This window comes from Rhinopithecus bieti, unplaced genomic scaffold (assembly GCF_001698545.2).
Source record: "Rhinopithecus bieti isolate Rb0 unplaced genomic scaffold, ASM169854v2 scaffold_5216, whole genome shotgun sequence".
NCBI lineage: Eukaryota > Metazoa > Chordata > Mammalia > Primates > Cercopithecidae > Rhinopithecus > Rhinopithecus bieti.
Genome location: NW_016805021.1, coordinates 329,733 through 348,314, shown reverse-complemented (window position 1 = coordinate 348,314; position 18,582 = coordinate 329,733). Strand labels below are relative to the sequence as shown.

Sequence of the window (18,582 nt, the reverse complement as noted above, 5' to 3'; positions counted from 1 at the left end):
TTCTCCCATTCTGTAGGTTGCCTGTTCACTCTGATGGTAGTTTCTTTTGCTGTGCAGAAGCTCTTTAGTTTAATTAGATCCCATTTGTCAATTTTGGCTTTTGCTGCCGTTGCTTTTGGTGTTTTAGACATGAAGTCCTTGCCCATGCCTATGTCCTGAATGGTACTACCTAGATTTTCTTCTAGGGTTTTTATGGTATTAGGTCTAACATTTAAGTTTCTAATCCATCTTGAATTAATCTTCGTATAAGGAGTAAGGAAAGGATCCAGTTTCAGCTTTCTACTTATGGCTAGCCAATTTTCCCAGCACCATTGATTAAATAGGGAATCCTTTCCCCATTTCTCTTTGCCCTTTCTCTCCTTCACCAGGTGGTTGCCATGTTGCTGCTAATGACCTGGGTAAGAACATTTTCTCCTTAAGCTGTGGGCTCCCTCTCTTCCCACTGTATCCCCTACTCCCTGCCACTGTTAAGAGTCCAGATCAAAGTCACAAAATCTCGTGTTTGCACTTGAGGGGGGTGGGGCCTCTGTTTCTCATACTCCAGCCTTTTGTTACCAGATGGAGTATTCGGAAATTCTGATTTTTCCCCTAAAATTTTTTTATATAAAAACAGATTGATGTGATATTTCCCGATTTTTTAAAACTTTCTGTGGGCTGCAAATTGTTGTAGCTTTCCGATTTTTAATCCTGTCCTCATCTGGACCTTGGCTGGTGGCTGGAGTTGGCTCAGTCTAGTGCTGAAGACCCAGATAGCAGTACCTAGAGCAGACCCATACTGCACTGTCAGGTCAGCGATGCACCTGCACTTATTCCTTCCGGACGTCGCAGCTGGGAACTTCATCGCCCCCAGGCAAGGCATCTGTTGGGATGTCCTGCATCATAGTCTACACGAACATAGACGCTTCAGCGTGACCATGCAGCTGGAGTAGAAGGTGTATGTGTCGAGGGGAAGCAGAGGCAGAACTGAAATGGTGTCAGAGGTTATAGAATAGACTTTTGGAGTGGGAATTTGGAATGTTTCCCCATGGAAGTAATGGAAGTATGGGTTCTATATTATCATCATTTTCATTTCATCACCTCCCTCCTTAGTTTAATAGGTTTTAAAGCAATGACTTTGATATTTAGCAGCTATTTTTAACTTTTTGAGTGTAGGGAAAACATATTTCTGAGTTCAAAGACCTGAACAATAAGTAAACTTTTGGGGAGTCTATTTGAGCTCTATGTATGGATACTCCTTTCTGCATTACAAGGATGTGTAATATAAAATTTAAAACAACTTGTCAACAGTGAAGAATGAAATATGAACACCCCCGAAAGTCTGTTTCTAACCATTTTCATTCATTTATGAGATTTAAATGCCTCAGATACTTTAACAGAATTATATGTTTATTTTTGGGTTAAACTAGTCGTTGTCTCTTTGAGGGTTTTCAACTCTAATATTAAAGAATTCTGTAGGAGCACTATGAAGAGAATGCCTTCAGAAAGGCTCATTAAAACGCAGAAGCTGACCTGGAATACCACTAACGCTAAATGTTGCAAATTGATGTAAGTGGTAAAATAGAATCCGTGTGTCATACTTCTTAGTGTCAGGAATTAAACTGGTCTTATGTTTGGTCCTGCATCAAAGACTAACAAGGCATGGTGTTCACTTTTTTTCTCATAAAATGTATTTTTTAAATATACTAAACCTCTTCTAAAAGATGAGGGCTTATTTTCAGCTAAAGCGAAAAGCCAAAACATCTATTGGTACACATCCATATCGTAATAGTGGGTTTTTCCAATAGGAAATTGCTCTTCAATTAATGTGGAGTTGGACAAATCACACATATAACCTTTCTAAGCCTCAGTTAACTCATCTGTAAAATTGCTATAACATAGGGTGGTTTCATTAAATGAGATAGAATATGTAAATTATTATCATACTGTCTAGTATGTAGACAACATTTAATATGTGGTTGCCGTTACTGATATTATTTGTTTGGATTAGATCCATTGAGGCCATTCTGGGACTCTGGCTTTTATTTCCAATTTTTTGTCTTGTGTCTTTTGTTATGTTTTTTAATATCTTTATTGAGACAAAATTTACATACCATAAAATACACTCATTTAAAGATACAATTCATTAGTAAATTTTCAGAGTTATGCAACCATGACCACAATCTAAGTTTAAAACATTTTCATCATCCCCCGAAAAAAACCCTGTACCTGTTAGCAATCACTCACCATTCCTCTCCCCGACAATTTCCTACAGCCCCAGGCAACCACTCTCTGTCTCTATAGATTTGCCTATATTTCTGGACATTTCATGTCAATGAAATTGTATAATATGAGGACTTTTATGATTGATTCATTTCACTTAGTATAATGTTTTCAAGGTTTATCTATGTTGTAGTATATAAGAATACTTTATTTATTGCCGTATGTTGCTGAAAATATACCATATTTTGTTTTTCCATTCATCAATTGATAGATGTTTGCGTTGTTTCTACTCTTTGGCTATTATGAATAATGTTGCAATGAACATTCATGCAAGTTTTTGGGTGGATGTATGCTTTGATTTCTCTAGAAATGGAAATGCTGGGTCATATGGTAACTCTTATGTTTTGCAATTTCAGGAACTGCCAAAATGTTTCTTCAAAGTGGCTACGTGTGCCATTTTACATTCCTGCTAGCAATGAGTGACAGTTCCAATTTCTCCATATCCTCAACAATACTTGTTCTTTTCCATTTTTAAATTATCACCATCCTAGCAGATGTGAAGTGTTACCTCATTGTGGTTTTAATTTGCATCTTAATAATGACTGATGATGTTGACTGTCTTTAAATGTGTTTATTGCCTTCTGTATATCCTCTCTGGAGAAATTGCTATTCAGATTCTTCGCCCATTTTGTAGTTGAGTTGTCTTTTTTCATTGAGTTGTAAGGGTTCTTTATATATTTTGGAGATGAGTCCCTTATCATATATGTGATTCACAATTACTTTCAATCCTTTCTGTAGGTTGTCTTGATATTATTTTTATTAATGCATAAATCTGAACTGTCTTATCCTTCTATATTTAATGCTTCCATGTCCTCTTAACTGATTTGCACAAACTTTCTTTCCAGCCTCTGTTTCTCTACCTTGCTCTCCAGTCTGTGCATGAGCCCCTTCAGGTCCCTGAGGAATACCTAAAGCCATATGACTTTATCCAAGACAAGAACAGGCATCACTATGCAGGAATGGTGTCCCTTATGGATGAAGCAGTAGGAAATGTCACTGCAGCCTTGAAAAGCAGTGGGCTCTGGAACAACACGGTGTTCATCTTTTCTACAGGTAAGTCTGTTAATAGGAAAATCATCTCTTGGCAAAGAGATGGTATTCGATAGGTGGAATGAAGACAAATTGGAGCAGTTAGCATTGCCTTATTTAAATAAATGCAAACTGCAATAGTGGAGACATGATAATAGTGAATGGAAAGATGTATCTAAGGAAAAAGAGTGATGGGCTTCCCCCTTTCCCTCAGATATCAAAATATTCTGGGGCTATGGCTTGAAAACACATGTTCACTAACTGAGTATGTATGAGTGGACATCACTCATATACAGGGCTGGTGGGTAGTGAATCCCTAGAGTGGCTTGTTCCTAGCTCTCTCTACAACCCAGGAGTTGTATGGCCACAACTCCTGCCAACTAGAAGGGTCTCTGTATCATTGCAAAGAGACAGATTGTGACATTATGAAGACAGATAAATAATGGAGCCATTTAAATCTACACAAGTGTCTCCAAGTTTAGATTTTTTTTTCTTTTGTATTAAAATTGTTTTGGGGGCTGGGCATGGTGGCTTATGCCTGTAATCCCAGCACTTTGTGAGACCATGGTGGGTGGATCACCTGAGGTCAGGAGTTCGAGACCAGCCTGACCAATATGGTGAAACCCCCGTCTCTACTAAAAATACAAATATTAGCCAGGCGTGGTGGTGAGCACCTATAGTCCCAGCTACTCAGGAGGCTGAGACAGGAGAACTGCTTGAACCCAGAGGTAGAGGTTGCAGTGAGCCGAAACTGTGCCACTGCACTCCAGCCTGGGCAATAAAGCGAGACTCCATCTCAAAAAAAATTTTTTTTTTCTGACAATGAAAGTTATATATGTTATTGTAGACAAATTAGAAAAGAAGGGAGAAATAAAACTCATAATCTCAAAGATTACTTTTGAAAATCACTTTCATTATGGCAATGCCATTCTGATTCCTAATCTGTTACATATGCAACTTCCCCCTTTTATTAGAGACGGTTTTCTAAAATTCCACTGTGTTGTGCTTTGAGTGTAGATCGTCATTTATTCATCATGCTGAGTACTCAGAGGGCACTTTCAATCTGAAAATGCAGATCCTTTTGTTATAGGGAATTTTCTTGTATGTTTTATTTTGAAATGGTGTGGCCCTCCATTCCACCTTCCCCTATTTTTTCTGTACAGAACTCCTATTATTTGGTTACTAGGTCAGTCCTCTAATTTTTCTTAGTCTTTTTTTTCCCCGTCTCCTGTTTTCTTTATTTTTCTTCTTCTATTTGGGAAATCTTACTGTTTTGTAAGCTTTCTATTGAATTTATTTCAACTGCCATGTCTATTAATTAACGGCAACTCTTTTGTGTTTTCTGATAATTCCTTTTTTGTAAAGTTCTGTTTTTAATTTATAGATGTCATAACTTGTTTCCCCAAAGCCTGTGCTCTTAACCATTACTCTTATATGTGTTATGTGTGTATATATATGTATGTATATTTTTTTTTAAAGTTTGCTGATATTGCCAATATTATCTCTCTTCCTTTTGAGTTCTTTTTTTTTTTCAGTTTGTTTATATCTTTGTTTTAGTCTGTCTTTAATGAGAGTGGTTTGATTTTCTCAAATCCCTAGAGATTCTTGGCTGGAGTCTAACAATTTGATGGAAACTTCAAGTACGAGGTCAGGCTTGTCATCTGGTGAGTTTTACTGTAAAGTAACCATGTAGGGGTGAGGTGACATGCTGAGGAATTCATCGTGGTGTTCTACTCATACTTTTGTGGTTTTGTTGTTTTACGAGTTGTTTTGTTTTGCTTTCAATCAGGCATAGTTATTGAATGTGGTATTTGTTGAGCAGTTACTGTGTGTGGGACGCAGTTCTAAGTGCTTCCTGCGAATTAGTTCAGTGAATCCCCAGGATAATGAATTCTCTGAGAACTATTATTGTCCCATGTTGCAGATATGAGAACTGAAGCACAAAGAGCATAAGTAACTTGCCCCAGTTCACGCAGCCAGGCAGAGCCTACAGTATCCTGCCTCCCAGCTGATGATCGCAGTGTTCTAATAGGATCTCATGATATAGCAGAGCTTTCCATATGGTGTGCTGCAATATTGATCTACTGAGGAGCCTGGGCAGGGCCGGAGTAGCATCTACCCTGAGCAGCCTTATTCACTTGCGTGGGTGCTATCCAAATACCATAATTTTCTAAGTATGTCCTGCTGTAAAAAAGGTTAAAATTTGTTTTTCTCCCAAAACTTACCCTTCAGAAAAAAAAAAAAAAAAAGGGAGACCTATTTCAATCCTTACATGATCTCTCAGATTCTGGGAATCATTCTCAATTTAATTGATTTTGAATATCCTGGTATAGCATTTTGATCAGTGCTGGTTTTGAATGCCTAGAGAAGTTACTAGAAAGAATCAATTTTAAAAAAGATGCTAGGACATTTAACACGGATGTAGTAAAATTATTCCCGGGAAATGACCTAATTGTTGCAAGAATTGGAAGTCATAAGTTTATAAAACAAGTCTTTGTTCTAGAGATCACAATTATACAATTTCAGAACAAATGATTTTCTGAAGTGAAAGTATATATGGATTAATGTGTTGTACCTAGGCTTAAATGTGCTCAGACAGAAGTGAAGATGCTAGTTCTGGAAGACTGTATTAAATATCTCCAAGTGGCTTTTGTAATAACATTCCCATCAAGAATGCATGGGAGGCTGGGTTTGGTGGCTCATGCTTGTGATCCCAGCACTTTGGGAGGCCAAGGCAAGCAGATCACTTGAGTTCAGGAGTTCAACACCAGCCTGGGAAACATGGTGAAACCCTGTCTGTACAAAAAATACAAAACTTAGCCTGGTGTGGTGGCATATGCCTGTAGTCCCAGCTACTGGAGGGGCTGAGGTGGGAGGATTGCTTGAGCCCAGGAGGTTGAGGCTGCAGTGAGCTGAGATCACGCCACTGCACTCCCGCCTGGGTAACAGAGCAAGACCATGTTTCAAAAGAAGGAAAGAAAGACAGAAAGAAGAGTTCATGGAAAGAGGTAGAATACAATTTTTTTCATGATATTTGAGAATGGAAAAATATTTTAAGATAAATATTTCCTTCATTGTATGATTGCAAATATGTATGTATAATTGTACTTTCAAACAGATAGTTGACTATTTCATAAACATCTATATTTATTCAAGCTGGTAGTAATAATATTTGGAACTTCTCACTGAGAAAATGGGGATCACCTTAAAATAGGGTTGTCTTATATTTTGATACTGTATTAATAGATATCTTAATCTTGGATCATCTTTGCTTTGTTAGGTTAAATCCAACTTGATTGTGCGTATGTATTTTTATTATACTGATGAATTCAGTTTGCTAGGGTTTCATTTAGGATTTTGCATCAATTCAGAAGTGAAAGTGGAGTAAGTGGTTTCTTTTTTGTGTCAGGTTTTGTTGTCTTGGTTGTACTCACTTCGTAAAATAATGTGGTTAGTTTTTCCATTTTTTTTCCTATGCTCTGGAATAATTTACAGAATGTTGGAAAGATCTTTCTGTTTAGCTGGTCCCTGAAGCCTTTTGTGGAGGCATTTAAAAAATTATTTCCATAGTTTACATTTTTCGCTGAATTATATCTAGGTGTATGTGTTTAAAATGTTTTGAAATTAATTTTGCCTGAAATATAGTGAGCCCTGGAACTGCATGCTGAGGTGATTATTCACTCCAGGAGGTTTTCCTTGTTCATATTTTAGTTTATTGCTTTTGTTCTACTTGATTTATGTCTCAAAAATATCTTTAATTACTATATTGAATCCCTGATTCAGCTTTTCTCTCATCCTTTTCATTTTTTTTTTGTCATTTTTCTCAGCCTTTGGAGCTCTTCTGCATTACCAGTTTAGACACGTTTGCAATTTTAATCCTACACTTTAATATCTCCAGTATAGATTATTGTTGATTGTATTTTTAGTTTTTTTGTAGTACTATCTCTGTTTCAATCAGTACCCTTTTCTTCCAAGCTTGTTAGTATAGTAGTGATCACCATTTAATAAGCATTAAACCTCAACGTAACCCTGTGAGATAGTAAATGGCTTCTTGATCCCCTTTTACCAATGAAGAAATCGAAACTTCTTTTTGAAAAATAAAATAAAAAAATAAAGATAGGATCTTGCTATGTTGCCCAGACTGGTCTCAAACTCCTGGGCTCAAGTGATCCTCCCACCTCAGACTCCCAAAGTGCTAGGATTATTGACGTGAGCCGCTTAAAGAAATGAAGTGATTAGCCCAAAGTCACACAGCTAACAACTGAAAAATCCAGAATTCAAACCAAAATCTACTTGAGGTCAAAACCCAATTACCCGAATCGTTGTCTTTTTGCATCTCATTTTCTTTTACTTTTATATCATCCCATTGTACTGCATTTCTACACTTGTGTTCACAGGACCCATCCTTTTCCTGAAGCTTTCTGAATAGAACTTTTCTAAAATCTGTATTTTTATAGGAAGTCATTGCCAGCTAGATGCTTTTCCTTGGAGTATAGTGGTGAAGGATCTGCACACACAGAATGTGTGGCCATCTTGTGGCCTCTAGTCACTGTTCCCTGGTTGATTCCTTCTGAAATCTGCAGCTTGAAGTCAGGTTGATGCATACACCTCACAGAGTTCCTGGTGGCATATAGGCATTAAGTGTTCTACTCTGTTGAACCTGATCCATCTAGTTACAGTTACTTCTCCTTTGGCACCCTAATTCTTTGACAGGCTAAAAGAACCCCAGACTCTTCCTATCTCCACATTTTCAGGGCTTTATTTTTGGGGACATTCCTCAGGATACAGTGTGCCAGCACTGCCAGACCTTCTCTTTTCCTGCCTATTGTCTTCTGGGAGTTGTGATCTCTAAGCACATAGAAGTAGGGGAGGTAATAATTCTCCTCTGCTTAAATTAGTGCCGTCCCTTCTCAGGCTGTCTTCCTGCCTCTCTTAAGCTAAGTGAAGGGCTTTGTGTCATGAGGCAAAGCAGGGTGGACCAGTTCTTGTTTTCTCAGCCCAGCTTCTTTGGTCTCGTAGTTTATGGACATGTCTCCAAGATTCTGACATTATAAGCTGTCTGTCCATCTTGGTTTCTTATGTTGTGATGGGGTTTCATCTTGTTCTGTGTTTGTTGTTTTAGCAGGGTAGTAGTTCAGAGAAGCAGCACTAGTGGCTGTTACGAAGACACCATTTTTATCTGGATGCTTTTGTCACCATGGCTGATCTTTGTAGCTGCTAAATTCCAGGAACCTGCACAGGAATCTGACCTGGAGTAAAATGAGTTAAAGTTAGAGCCAACTCTTGAGTAACTAGGTCATGAGTTAAAACTAGGAAAACCGATTCTGCAACCCTGAAGAGAAAACAGTGATTGACCTCAACATCTTAATGCAGCCATTGTATATTTACATTAACTCTTTGTTTGTTTGTTTGTTTTTGAGACGGAGTCTTGCTCTGTCACCCAGGCTGGAGTACAGTAGAATGATCTTGGCTTGCTGCAATCGCTGCCTCCTGGGTTCAAGTGATTCTCCTGCCTCAGGCTCCCAAATAGCTGGGATTACAGGCATGCACCACCATGCCCAGCTAATGTTTGTAGTTTTAGTTGAGACAAGGTTTCGCCATGTTGGCCAGACTGGTCTCAAACTCCTGACCTCAGACGATCCACCCACCTCAGCCTCTCAGAGTGCTGGGATTACAGTCATGAGCCACCACGCCCAGCCTGTATTAACCCTTACCAGACTAATTAGTTTTACTTACATTTAGATGAGGGTTTGAATATAAGGAGAAACCTAATTTGCATTTCTTTCTCCAGAGACTTTCTGTGTTTATTGACAATTTCATTTCCTGTAGTTGAAATTAATAATGTGCTATAATAATGTAATTATAACCCAAGGACCCGGACTAACTAATCACAGAGCAGTGATTCCTTTTTTCCCACTTCTCTCACTTTACTTCACTTAGCCCTGCACTTCTTTATAAGGATAAGAATACTGGTTGCATTCACATCAATAAATGTTGAGTCCATTAGTACAGGAAACCATGAAAATAATCTGGCTTCTTGGTGTCAGATTATATTTGGTGAAGGCATAGGCAAAGGCATAATTTTTAGATTTTGATGTTTGATAAAGCTAACTTTTAAACATTTCTGTGATAATCTGAGAGAAATCCATGAGGCTTTTCATTCCTTGCCACCTCTACCCATCATCTTAGTGTAGTTATTCTCAGTGCACTGTCTGGGGACTACCTGCAGCAGTAGAGCATTTGTTAAAAATGCAATTTTCAAGGTGATGGCTGCACAACATTGTGAATGTTCTAAATGTCACTGAATTGGATACTTTAAAATGGCTAATTTTATGTAATGTGAATTTCACCACAATCTTAAAAATTCAGTTTGTCAGACTCTATCACAACTCAGCTGAATTAGAAACCCAGGGACCGAGACCCAAAATCTCCATTTTAACAGGACTTCAGGTGATTCTTTTGCACACAGAAATTTGAGAACCTCTGAGCTAAGTTAACTCTTATTCAAACTTTGGGAATTTACCTTACAAGGAATATATGTAGTTATTTAAATTTGACAATATTTGTGTTTATACATATATCCTCCTCACGCGGAGGAATATATATATGGCAGCTGGAAACCAGCTAGGTTTGAAGTTCAACCTCTCCTAGGTAGTTTTCATTTCAGGTAAATGCACTTATTTCTAGAAATAGACTCTTCAAAAAGCTGATGAGGAAAGCTTAAATTTAATTATTCTGCTTTCCATGTTCTTACTGCATATAAATCACAACCTTGATTGATTCATGCCATATTTTCTGCAGTATGTGATTAATACCACTGTTAACAAATGTTGTCTTTCTCATTACACACATACTATTCTGGGGTTGTTTTTTTTATTTCTATTTTTTATTTTATGGGTATATAGTAGGTATGTATGTATTTATGGGGTACATGAGATATTTTGATACAGGCATACAATGCATAATAATCATATCTGGGTAACAGGGATATCTATGCCCTCAAGCATTTATCATTTCTTTGTGTTACAAACATTCCAATTATACTCTTTTGGTTTTTTTTTTTTTTTTTTTTTTTTTGAGACGGAAATGCACTTATTTCTAGAAATAGACTCTTCAAAAAGCTGATGAGGAAAGCTTAAATTTAATTATTCTGCTTTCCATGTTCTTACTGCATATAAATCACAACCTTGATTGATTCATGCCATATTTTCTGCAGTATGTGATTAATACCACTGTTAACAAATGTTGTCTTTCTCATTACACACATACTATTCTGGGGTTGTTTTTTTTATTTCTATTTTTTATTTTTATGGGTATATAGTAGGTATGTATGTATTTATGGGGTACATGAGATATTTTGATACAGGCATACAATGCATAATAATCATATCTGGGTAACAGGGATATCTATGCCCTCAAGCATTTATCATTTCTTTGTGTTACAAACATTCCAATTATACTCTTTTGGTTTTTTTTTTTTTTTTTTTTTTTTTTGAGACGGAGTCTCGCTCTGTCGCCCAGGCTGGAGTGCAGTGGCCGGATCTCAGCTCACTGCAAGCTCCGCCTCCCGGGTTTATGCCATTCTCCTGCCTCAGCCTCCCGAGTAGCTGGGACTACAAGCGCCCGCCACCTCGCCCGGCTAGTTTTTTATATTTTTTTAGTAGAGATGGGGTTTCACCGGGTTAGCCAGGATGGTCTCGATCTCCTGACCTTGTGATCTGCCCGTCTCGGCCTCCCAAAGTGCTGGGATTACAGGCTTGAGCCACCACGCCCAGCCTCTTTTGGTTATTTTTAAATGTACAATAAATTATTGTTAACTGTAGTCACCCTATTGTGTTATTAAATACTAGATCTTATTCATTCTATCTGAGTATATTTGTGTACCCATTAACCGTACCCACTTCCCCCCTACCCTCACCCCACTACCCTTTCCAGCCTCTGGTAACCATCCTTCTATTCTCTGTCTCTATGAGTTCAATTGTTTTAGTTTTTAGCTCTTACAAATGAGTGAGAATATGGGATGTTTGTCTTTCTGTGCTTGGCTTATTTCACTTAATATAGTGATCTCCAGTTCCCTCCATGCTGTTGCACATGTTTGGATCTCATTCTTTTATGTGGCTGAATAGTACTCCATGGTGTATATGTAGCACATTTTCTTTATCCATTCATCTGTTGATGGACAGTTACATTGTTTTTAAATCTTGGCTATTGTGAATAGTGCTGCAATAAAACATGGCAGTGCAGGTATGTCTTTGGTATACTGATTTTCTTTCTTTCGGATAGATACCTAGGAGTGGGATTACTGGATCATATGGTCTTTTTGTTTTTAGTTTTCTGAGGAACCTTCAAACTGTTCTCCATAGTGGCTATACTAACTTACATTCCCAACACTGTACGAAAGTACCCTTTTCTCCACATCCTCGCCAATATTCGTTATTACCTGTCTTTTGGACAAAAGCCATTTTAACTGGAGTGAAATGATATCTCACTGCAGTTTTGATTGGCATTTCTCTGATAGCCAATCATGTTGAGCACCTTTTGTATACCTGTTTGCCATTTATATGTCTTCTTTTAAGAAATGTCTATTCAGATCTTTTACCCATTTTTTTTTTTTTTTTTGAGACGGAGTCTTGCTCTGTCGCCCAGGCTGGAGTGCAGTGGCCGGATCTCAGCTCACTGCAAGCTCTGCCTCCCGGGTTTACGCCATTCTCCTGCCTCAGCCTCCAGGTAGCTGGGACTACAGGCGCGTGCCACCACGCCCGGCTAGTTTTTTATATTTTTTTAGTAGAGATGGGGTTTCACTGTGTTAGCCAGGATGGTCTCGATCTCCTGACCTCGTGATCCGCCCGTCTCGGCCTCCCAAAGTGCTGGGATTACAGGCTTGAGCCACCGCGCCCGGCCCCTACCCATTTTTAATCAGATTATTAGATTTTTTTTCCCGTAGAGTTGAGTTCCTTACATAGTCTGGTTATTAGTCCCTTGTCAAATGGCTAGTTTGCAGATATTTTCTTCCATTCCATGGCTTATCTCTTCACTTTGTTGTTCGTTTTCTTTACTGTGCAGAAGCTTTTAAACTCAATGGAATCCTATTTGTTCATTTTTGCTTTGGTTACCTGTGCTTGTGGGATATTACACAAGAAGTCTTTGCCCAGTCCAATGTCCTGGAGAGTTTCCCCAATGATTTTTTTTTTAGTAGTTTCATAGTTTGGGTTCTTAGACTTCAAAGTCTTTAATCCATTTTGATTTGATTTTTCTATATGGTGAGAGATAGGGGTCTAGTTTCATTCTTCTGCATATGGATATCCAGTTTTCCCAGCACCATTTATTGAAGAGACTGTCCTTTCTCCAGTGTCTCTTCTTGGTACCTTTGTTGAAAACGAGTCCACTGTAGATATATGGATTTATTTTTGGGTTCTCTATTCTCTTCGTTTTGTCTAGGTGTCTGTTCTTATGCCAGTACCATGCTGTTTTGGTTACTATAACTCTATAGTATAATTTGAAGTCAGGTAATGTGATTCCTACAGTTTTGTTCTTTTTGCTCAGGATAGCTTTGGCTATTCTGGGTCTTTTGAGGTTCCATATAAATTTTAGAATTATTTTTTCTCTTTCTATGAAGAATGTCTTTGGTATTTTGATAGGGGTTGCATTGAATCTATAGATTGCTTTGGGTAGTATGGACATTTTAACAATATTGATTGTTCCAATCATGAACATGAAATATCTTTCCATTACTTTGTGTCTGCTTCAATTTCTTTCATCAATGTTTTATAGTTTGCATTGTAGAAATCTTTCACTATTTTGGTTAAGTTTATTCTTAGGTATCTTATTTTATCGGTAGCTATTGTAAATGGGATACGTTTTTTGATTTCTTTTGTAGATTGTTCACTGTTGGCACATAGAAATGTTACTGATTTTTATATGTTACGGATTTTTGTATGTTGATTTTGTATCTTGTAACTTTACTGAATTTGCTTATCAGTCCTAATAGTTTTTTTGTGGAGCCTCTAGGTTTTACCAAATGTAAAATCATATCATCTGCAAATAAGGATAATTTGACTTCTTTCTCTCCAATCTGGATGCCTTTATTTCTTTCTCTTGTCTGATTACTCTAGTTAGGACTTTTTGATTCCAGATTTTTAAAATCTAAGGATGATATTTTTAATCCTTCTCTGATAGAACATGATCAGAGTTTGAGTCCCAATTTTCCTGCCAATGAGTTATATAGAGTCTAGCCTCAGTTTCATTATCTGTTAAACGCAAGTTGGTTGACCATTCATTTATTCACTCCGTCTTTCATTGCAGATAAAAAGATAACTAGGACATAATTCTCCCTTATGAAACTCACACTCTAGTGAAGTAGACAGGTACATGTATTATTATTATGCAGTGGGAATACTAGGATGAAGCCCAGGGTACTGTTTGCACACAGTAAGAGCCACCTCCCAGAGCCCAGGGTGTGGGGAGGGTTTCTGAGATGGAAAGGTTGGGAATGGCTTGGCCAGATAAGCAGAGCACAGGCTTCATGAGGAGACTGGGCAGCATTCTAGCCTGTGAGAAAGGAACATAAACAAAGACAGGGAGGTCGGAGAGCAGTCCCCGAGGCGGGTCTACATTGCTGGAGCCTGGACTGCAAGGTGGAGAGCAGTGAGATGTGAGGCTGGAGAGCATGACCCAGGGGTCCACTCAGAAGGGGCCTGTGCACATGCAGGGAGGAATTGCGAAGGGTCTCATGGCGACAGTGAGACACTGAAAAGTTTTAAGCAGGATCAGATTTTCACTTTAGAACTGAAATGGAGAGTGATTGGAAGCAGGCCAACCTTTTAGGAGGCTCTGACAGTAGAGAGGAGAGAGAAGATAAGGAGCACTTGAATAAAGGCAGAGGGAAGTTGGATGGAGATGAGAGGACAGATTTAAGAAATATATAGGAGAGCTTGTACCACTCGATGTTGAGAGCTCTTTTTACTAGGAAAGCTGATGGTTTTGTAATTCTGCCAGTTTTCAGAATGTTGTCAGTGCTAATGAAAGCCTTTGATGGCCTCCCATTGACACTGGATACATCTGCAGAGAGCTGGGAAGAGTGAAGCCCATGGCCAGAGTACCTATGTAATCCACATAGCAGTAGTGCATCAGAGTGCATAGATTCACAGTACATATGAGACAGAGATCAGAAGTGGTTTGGTTGTCACAGTGATTTGAGGGTGAAGTTTCCATTTAGTGAACAGGCATCTGCAGTGCTCAGGCCAGTCCTGCAGTGAAGTGTCCTGCCTCAGATGTCAGTAGCACCACCACTGAGGGACAGTGACTGGATCCTGTTCAATAATACATTTCTACTCAGACAAATAGAGCAATTTATTGCAGAACCTAAACTTTAGCACTTATTATCTGAGCTTTCACAGTATTGCATGTAATTTAATATCTCAAATGGAGTTAATAATCTTAACTAATTCCTCTAAATCTTACATCCCTTTTCCCTTTACATATAAGAATTTCATTCAAAACTGGTAGTTGGCAAAGAGAGAGCTCATTCAAGGTTTTAAATGTACTTATGCAATTGGCAGACTTGTAAAATATTATAGAAATTCTGTGCCAGGAACAAAGTAATATGTGCTAGGAAACCAATCTCACTGGGTTCTTCAGAAACTTAAATTAATTTCTGACAAAGCTAAGGAAAAACTGTTACGTGAATAAATCAGAGAGTTTGTCCACACTCTCTTACTCTTTGCAATTATGCATGTATTTGGCACATCTATCATAGAGGAAAATTACAACCCATGCCTCAAAATAATGAGACTTGAATGAACTTTTCCATAGCCAGTCATTAATTCATGCCACCTCTTTACATTTCACCTGTTAACGTCCACACTGAGAGCATGTTGGATCACTTTAAAATTTTATTAGCAATAGGTACTAATTTGTTGATTATTTTATTGAGTGAAAATAATAACCAATACGTTTTACTGAACTGCCACCCTGATTTGGTGTCTCCGGCTGAGTTACAAAGCAGAGATTCCAGGGCTGGGGATGGTAGTCCCACCTCCCCTCTTTGTCTCTGGCTGTTCTCAGAGATGTGTTGCCCTTTGGGTACTCGTGATGCTTCCCATGGGTTAAAGCATGGGCAGGTCTCCTGCCAGGGAACCCAGGATGGTGGGGAAACTGGTTGTGTGCCTCCATCTCACTTTTTCCAGTGTAGAAACCGTGAGTTGGGCCACAGTGGGGTGGGGGGTGTTGCAGATATGGACATTTGATTCTCTTACCATCTCCTCAGAGTTTTTCACTTCTCTGTGACCCTGGAAATGGACTCATCCTCATATTTGAGTTCTGGGATATTGCTAGTGATCATCTTGGCCCTTGTATTTGTCTTGGTTTTCTGTGGAGAGGAGTGAAGCTAGATTGTGTCTATGGTACCATTTTAGAATTGGAAGTTCCAAAATCAATAACCAATACATTTTGAAAGCAACCCCACCCCGCATCAAAGGGTCTTGCATTTGTATTCTCTGTGTCAAACCATTGAATTCACAATCCCAGAGTCTAAGGCAAAAATGCCTCTCAATCTCTGTATTTATCAGATCTTCAATGTTTTATTATAGTACTTAATATATGCTATGCTATAATGTCATATTGTTAATATTATGAACTTTTAGCAGGAGAAACATGAAGTAATCATGATTTTCACAATTCTGTGAGAAGAGAGTACTGTGGCCTTTCTATGAGTTTATAATTAATGGAAGATATATCTATATGTATAGCTATCTATTTGTATATATGTATTGAACTGAGCATATTTATTGACTAAATTGCAAGAAGCTTTCCAATTTGTTTGGGCTTACTTTAATCTCTTCTTTTGCACTCCATTTTAAAGGTCACATTTAAGATGAATCCATTTCTTATATTTTATGCTCCTCTCAGAACTACTGGAGCCAAAATTCTCTGTGAGGCAAGAGGTATGTTATGTTAGACAGGCTGCACTGGAGGATGAAGCAAAATGAAAATTAGATTCTATGTAGAAATAATCACCTGGAAACTACAGTGACAGCAAGAAGAAGGGGCCAAAATAAAATCAGGTTGTCACAAGCTGTTAAAAAAAAATGCATTTACTTACATTGCTTCTTATCTGGTACCTGTATCTGCTGCCTCCTACAGTAGTCTAACCAAATATTTAAAGATATAAAATCTACAAAGACATACTAATTATTAATGTGTCTGTGAACTCTGCAAACAAACGTTATTGAATGCATTACTGTTAGGACTCCTATTTGGACAAGCAGCTAGGTGAGCCCTGTGTAAGCATAAAGATCTATGCAGGGCTTTTCAAACTTCAAGATTCTGCTGACTAGAGATGCAAAGTAAAATCATGAGGGAATTAGTAGGCACCAGTGAGACCTGTAGGCTTTGAGAAATCTCTTGAGGTAAGTGAGAGAGAAGCTTCCTATGTGAGCAGAGGTTCATTTATTTTCATTCAAGTTAAGGGTTAAGGGCAACTTGACATTTTGTATTACACCTATCCCCTCCCCACTCCTCTTTTCTTTTTCTCTTAGGAGTTGTAAGGATCTTACGAGATCATCTGATCTTAGAAAGAAATGAAGACCCTGGCCAGGCACGGTGGCTCCCGCCTGTAATCCCAGCACTTTGGGAGGCTGAGGCAGGCAGATCACTTGAGGTCAGGAGTTTGAGACCAGCCTGACCAACATGGCAAAACCATGTCTCTACTAAAAATACAAAAATAACCCAGCATGGTGCCTTGTGCCTGTAATTCCAGCTACGCGGGAGGCTGAGGCAGGAGAATTGCTTGAACTCAGGAGATGGAGGTTGCAGTGAGCTGAGATAGCACCACTGCACTCCAGCCTGGGCGATAGAGTAAGAATCCATCAAAAAAAGAAAGAGACAGGAAGGGATGGAGGGAAAGACAGAGAGGGAGGGACGGAGGGAAAGAGAGAGAGGGAGGGTTGGAGGGAAAGAGAGAGAGGGAGGGAGGCAGGGAGAGAGAGAGAGAGAAAGAAAGAAAATAAAAGAAAGAAAGAGAAAGAGAGAAAGAAAGAAAAGAGAGAAAGAAAGAAAAGAGAGAAAGAGAAAGAAGAGAGAGAGAGAAAGAAAGAGGAGGAAGGGAGAATAGAGGAGAGGAGGGGAGGGGAGGGCAGGAGAGGGGAGGAGAGAGAGGAAAAAAGACCCAGAGAGGGACGTTGGAACTTTTGTAAATACTCAGGAGGCAGATGGCCTGTGTCCAACACTCACCTCTTCCACTGATGTCTATGCAATCTTGGGCAAGATATATAAACTTCCAGTGCCTTATTTTCTTTATCAGCGAAGTGTGGATAAAAATTGTAACTACTTGATAGTACTGATGAGATCGCAGCACTTCCTGACACATACTAAGTGCTTTATTGTTATTAGGTTGTGTCATATAATAATAGCTAAGTGGCTAGAGATGAAACTATTTCTAGCCTTTGGTCTCTAGTTTGCTTTTTGTTTGTTTTTAATGGCTTCTATTTCCTCATGTTTCTCTCATCAGGCTATTTGCTACTACCTATGCTTATTATTCATTCATTCATTCATTCATTCATTCATTCATTCACTTGTTCACTCATCAGCGGCATACCTGCCATGGGCCATGCTGTCTGCTAGGCCCTGGGAAACAGTAGGGAATGAGGCTGACCATGCACAGGACCAAGTGACTTATTTCCTATTTCAATAGTCTGTTGATGAGCATCAGGAATGTCAATCCTCTTTCTTCTACTGAAGATGCTTAGCAGTCTCTAGCAATTGTTATGACACATTTTTCATTTATATTTTTAGCATCCATCTTCTGAAAATCATGAGGAATTTTTTTTTTATTCTTTTTTTTTTTATTATACTTTAAGTTCCAGGGTACATGTGCATAACGTGCAGGTTTGTTACATATGCATACCTATGCCATGTTGGTGTGCTGCACCCATCAACTCGTCAGCACCCATCAATTCATCATTTACATCATGTATTACTCCCCAAGGCAATCCCTCCCTCCTCCCCCCTCCCCATGATAGGCCCCAGTGTGATGTTCCCCCTCCCGAGTCCAAGTGATCTCATTGTTCAGTTCCCACCCATGAGTGAGAACATGCGGTGCTTGGTTTTCTCTTTTTGCGACAGTTTGCTAAGAATGATGGTTTACAGCTGCATCCATGTCCCCACAAAGGACGCAAACTCATCCTTTTTTATGGCTGCATAGTATTCCATGGTGTATATGTGCCACATTTTCTTAATCCAGTCTGTCACAGATGGACATTTGGGTTGATTCCAAGTCTTTGCTATTGTGAATAGTGC

At 38.8% G+C, this 18,582-nt stretch overlaps 1 protein-coding gene across 1 annotated transcript in view; it reads left to right on the top strand.

Moving 5' to 3' along the window:
• The window catches only part of ARSB (arylsulfatase B), a 195,697-nt gene that overhangs the window by 31,103 nt on the left and 146,012 nt on the right, over window positions 1-18,582 (top strand). The window contains exon 4 of the mRNA XM_017870901.1: window positions 3,105-3,312. Within this exon, the coding sequence (XP_017726390.1) occupies window positions 3,105-3,312 (208 nt within the window). The remainder of the gene's footprint in view (window positions 1-3,104; window positions 3,313-18,582) is intronic.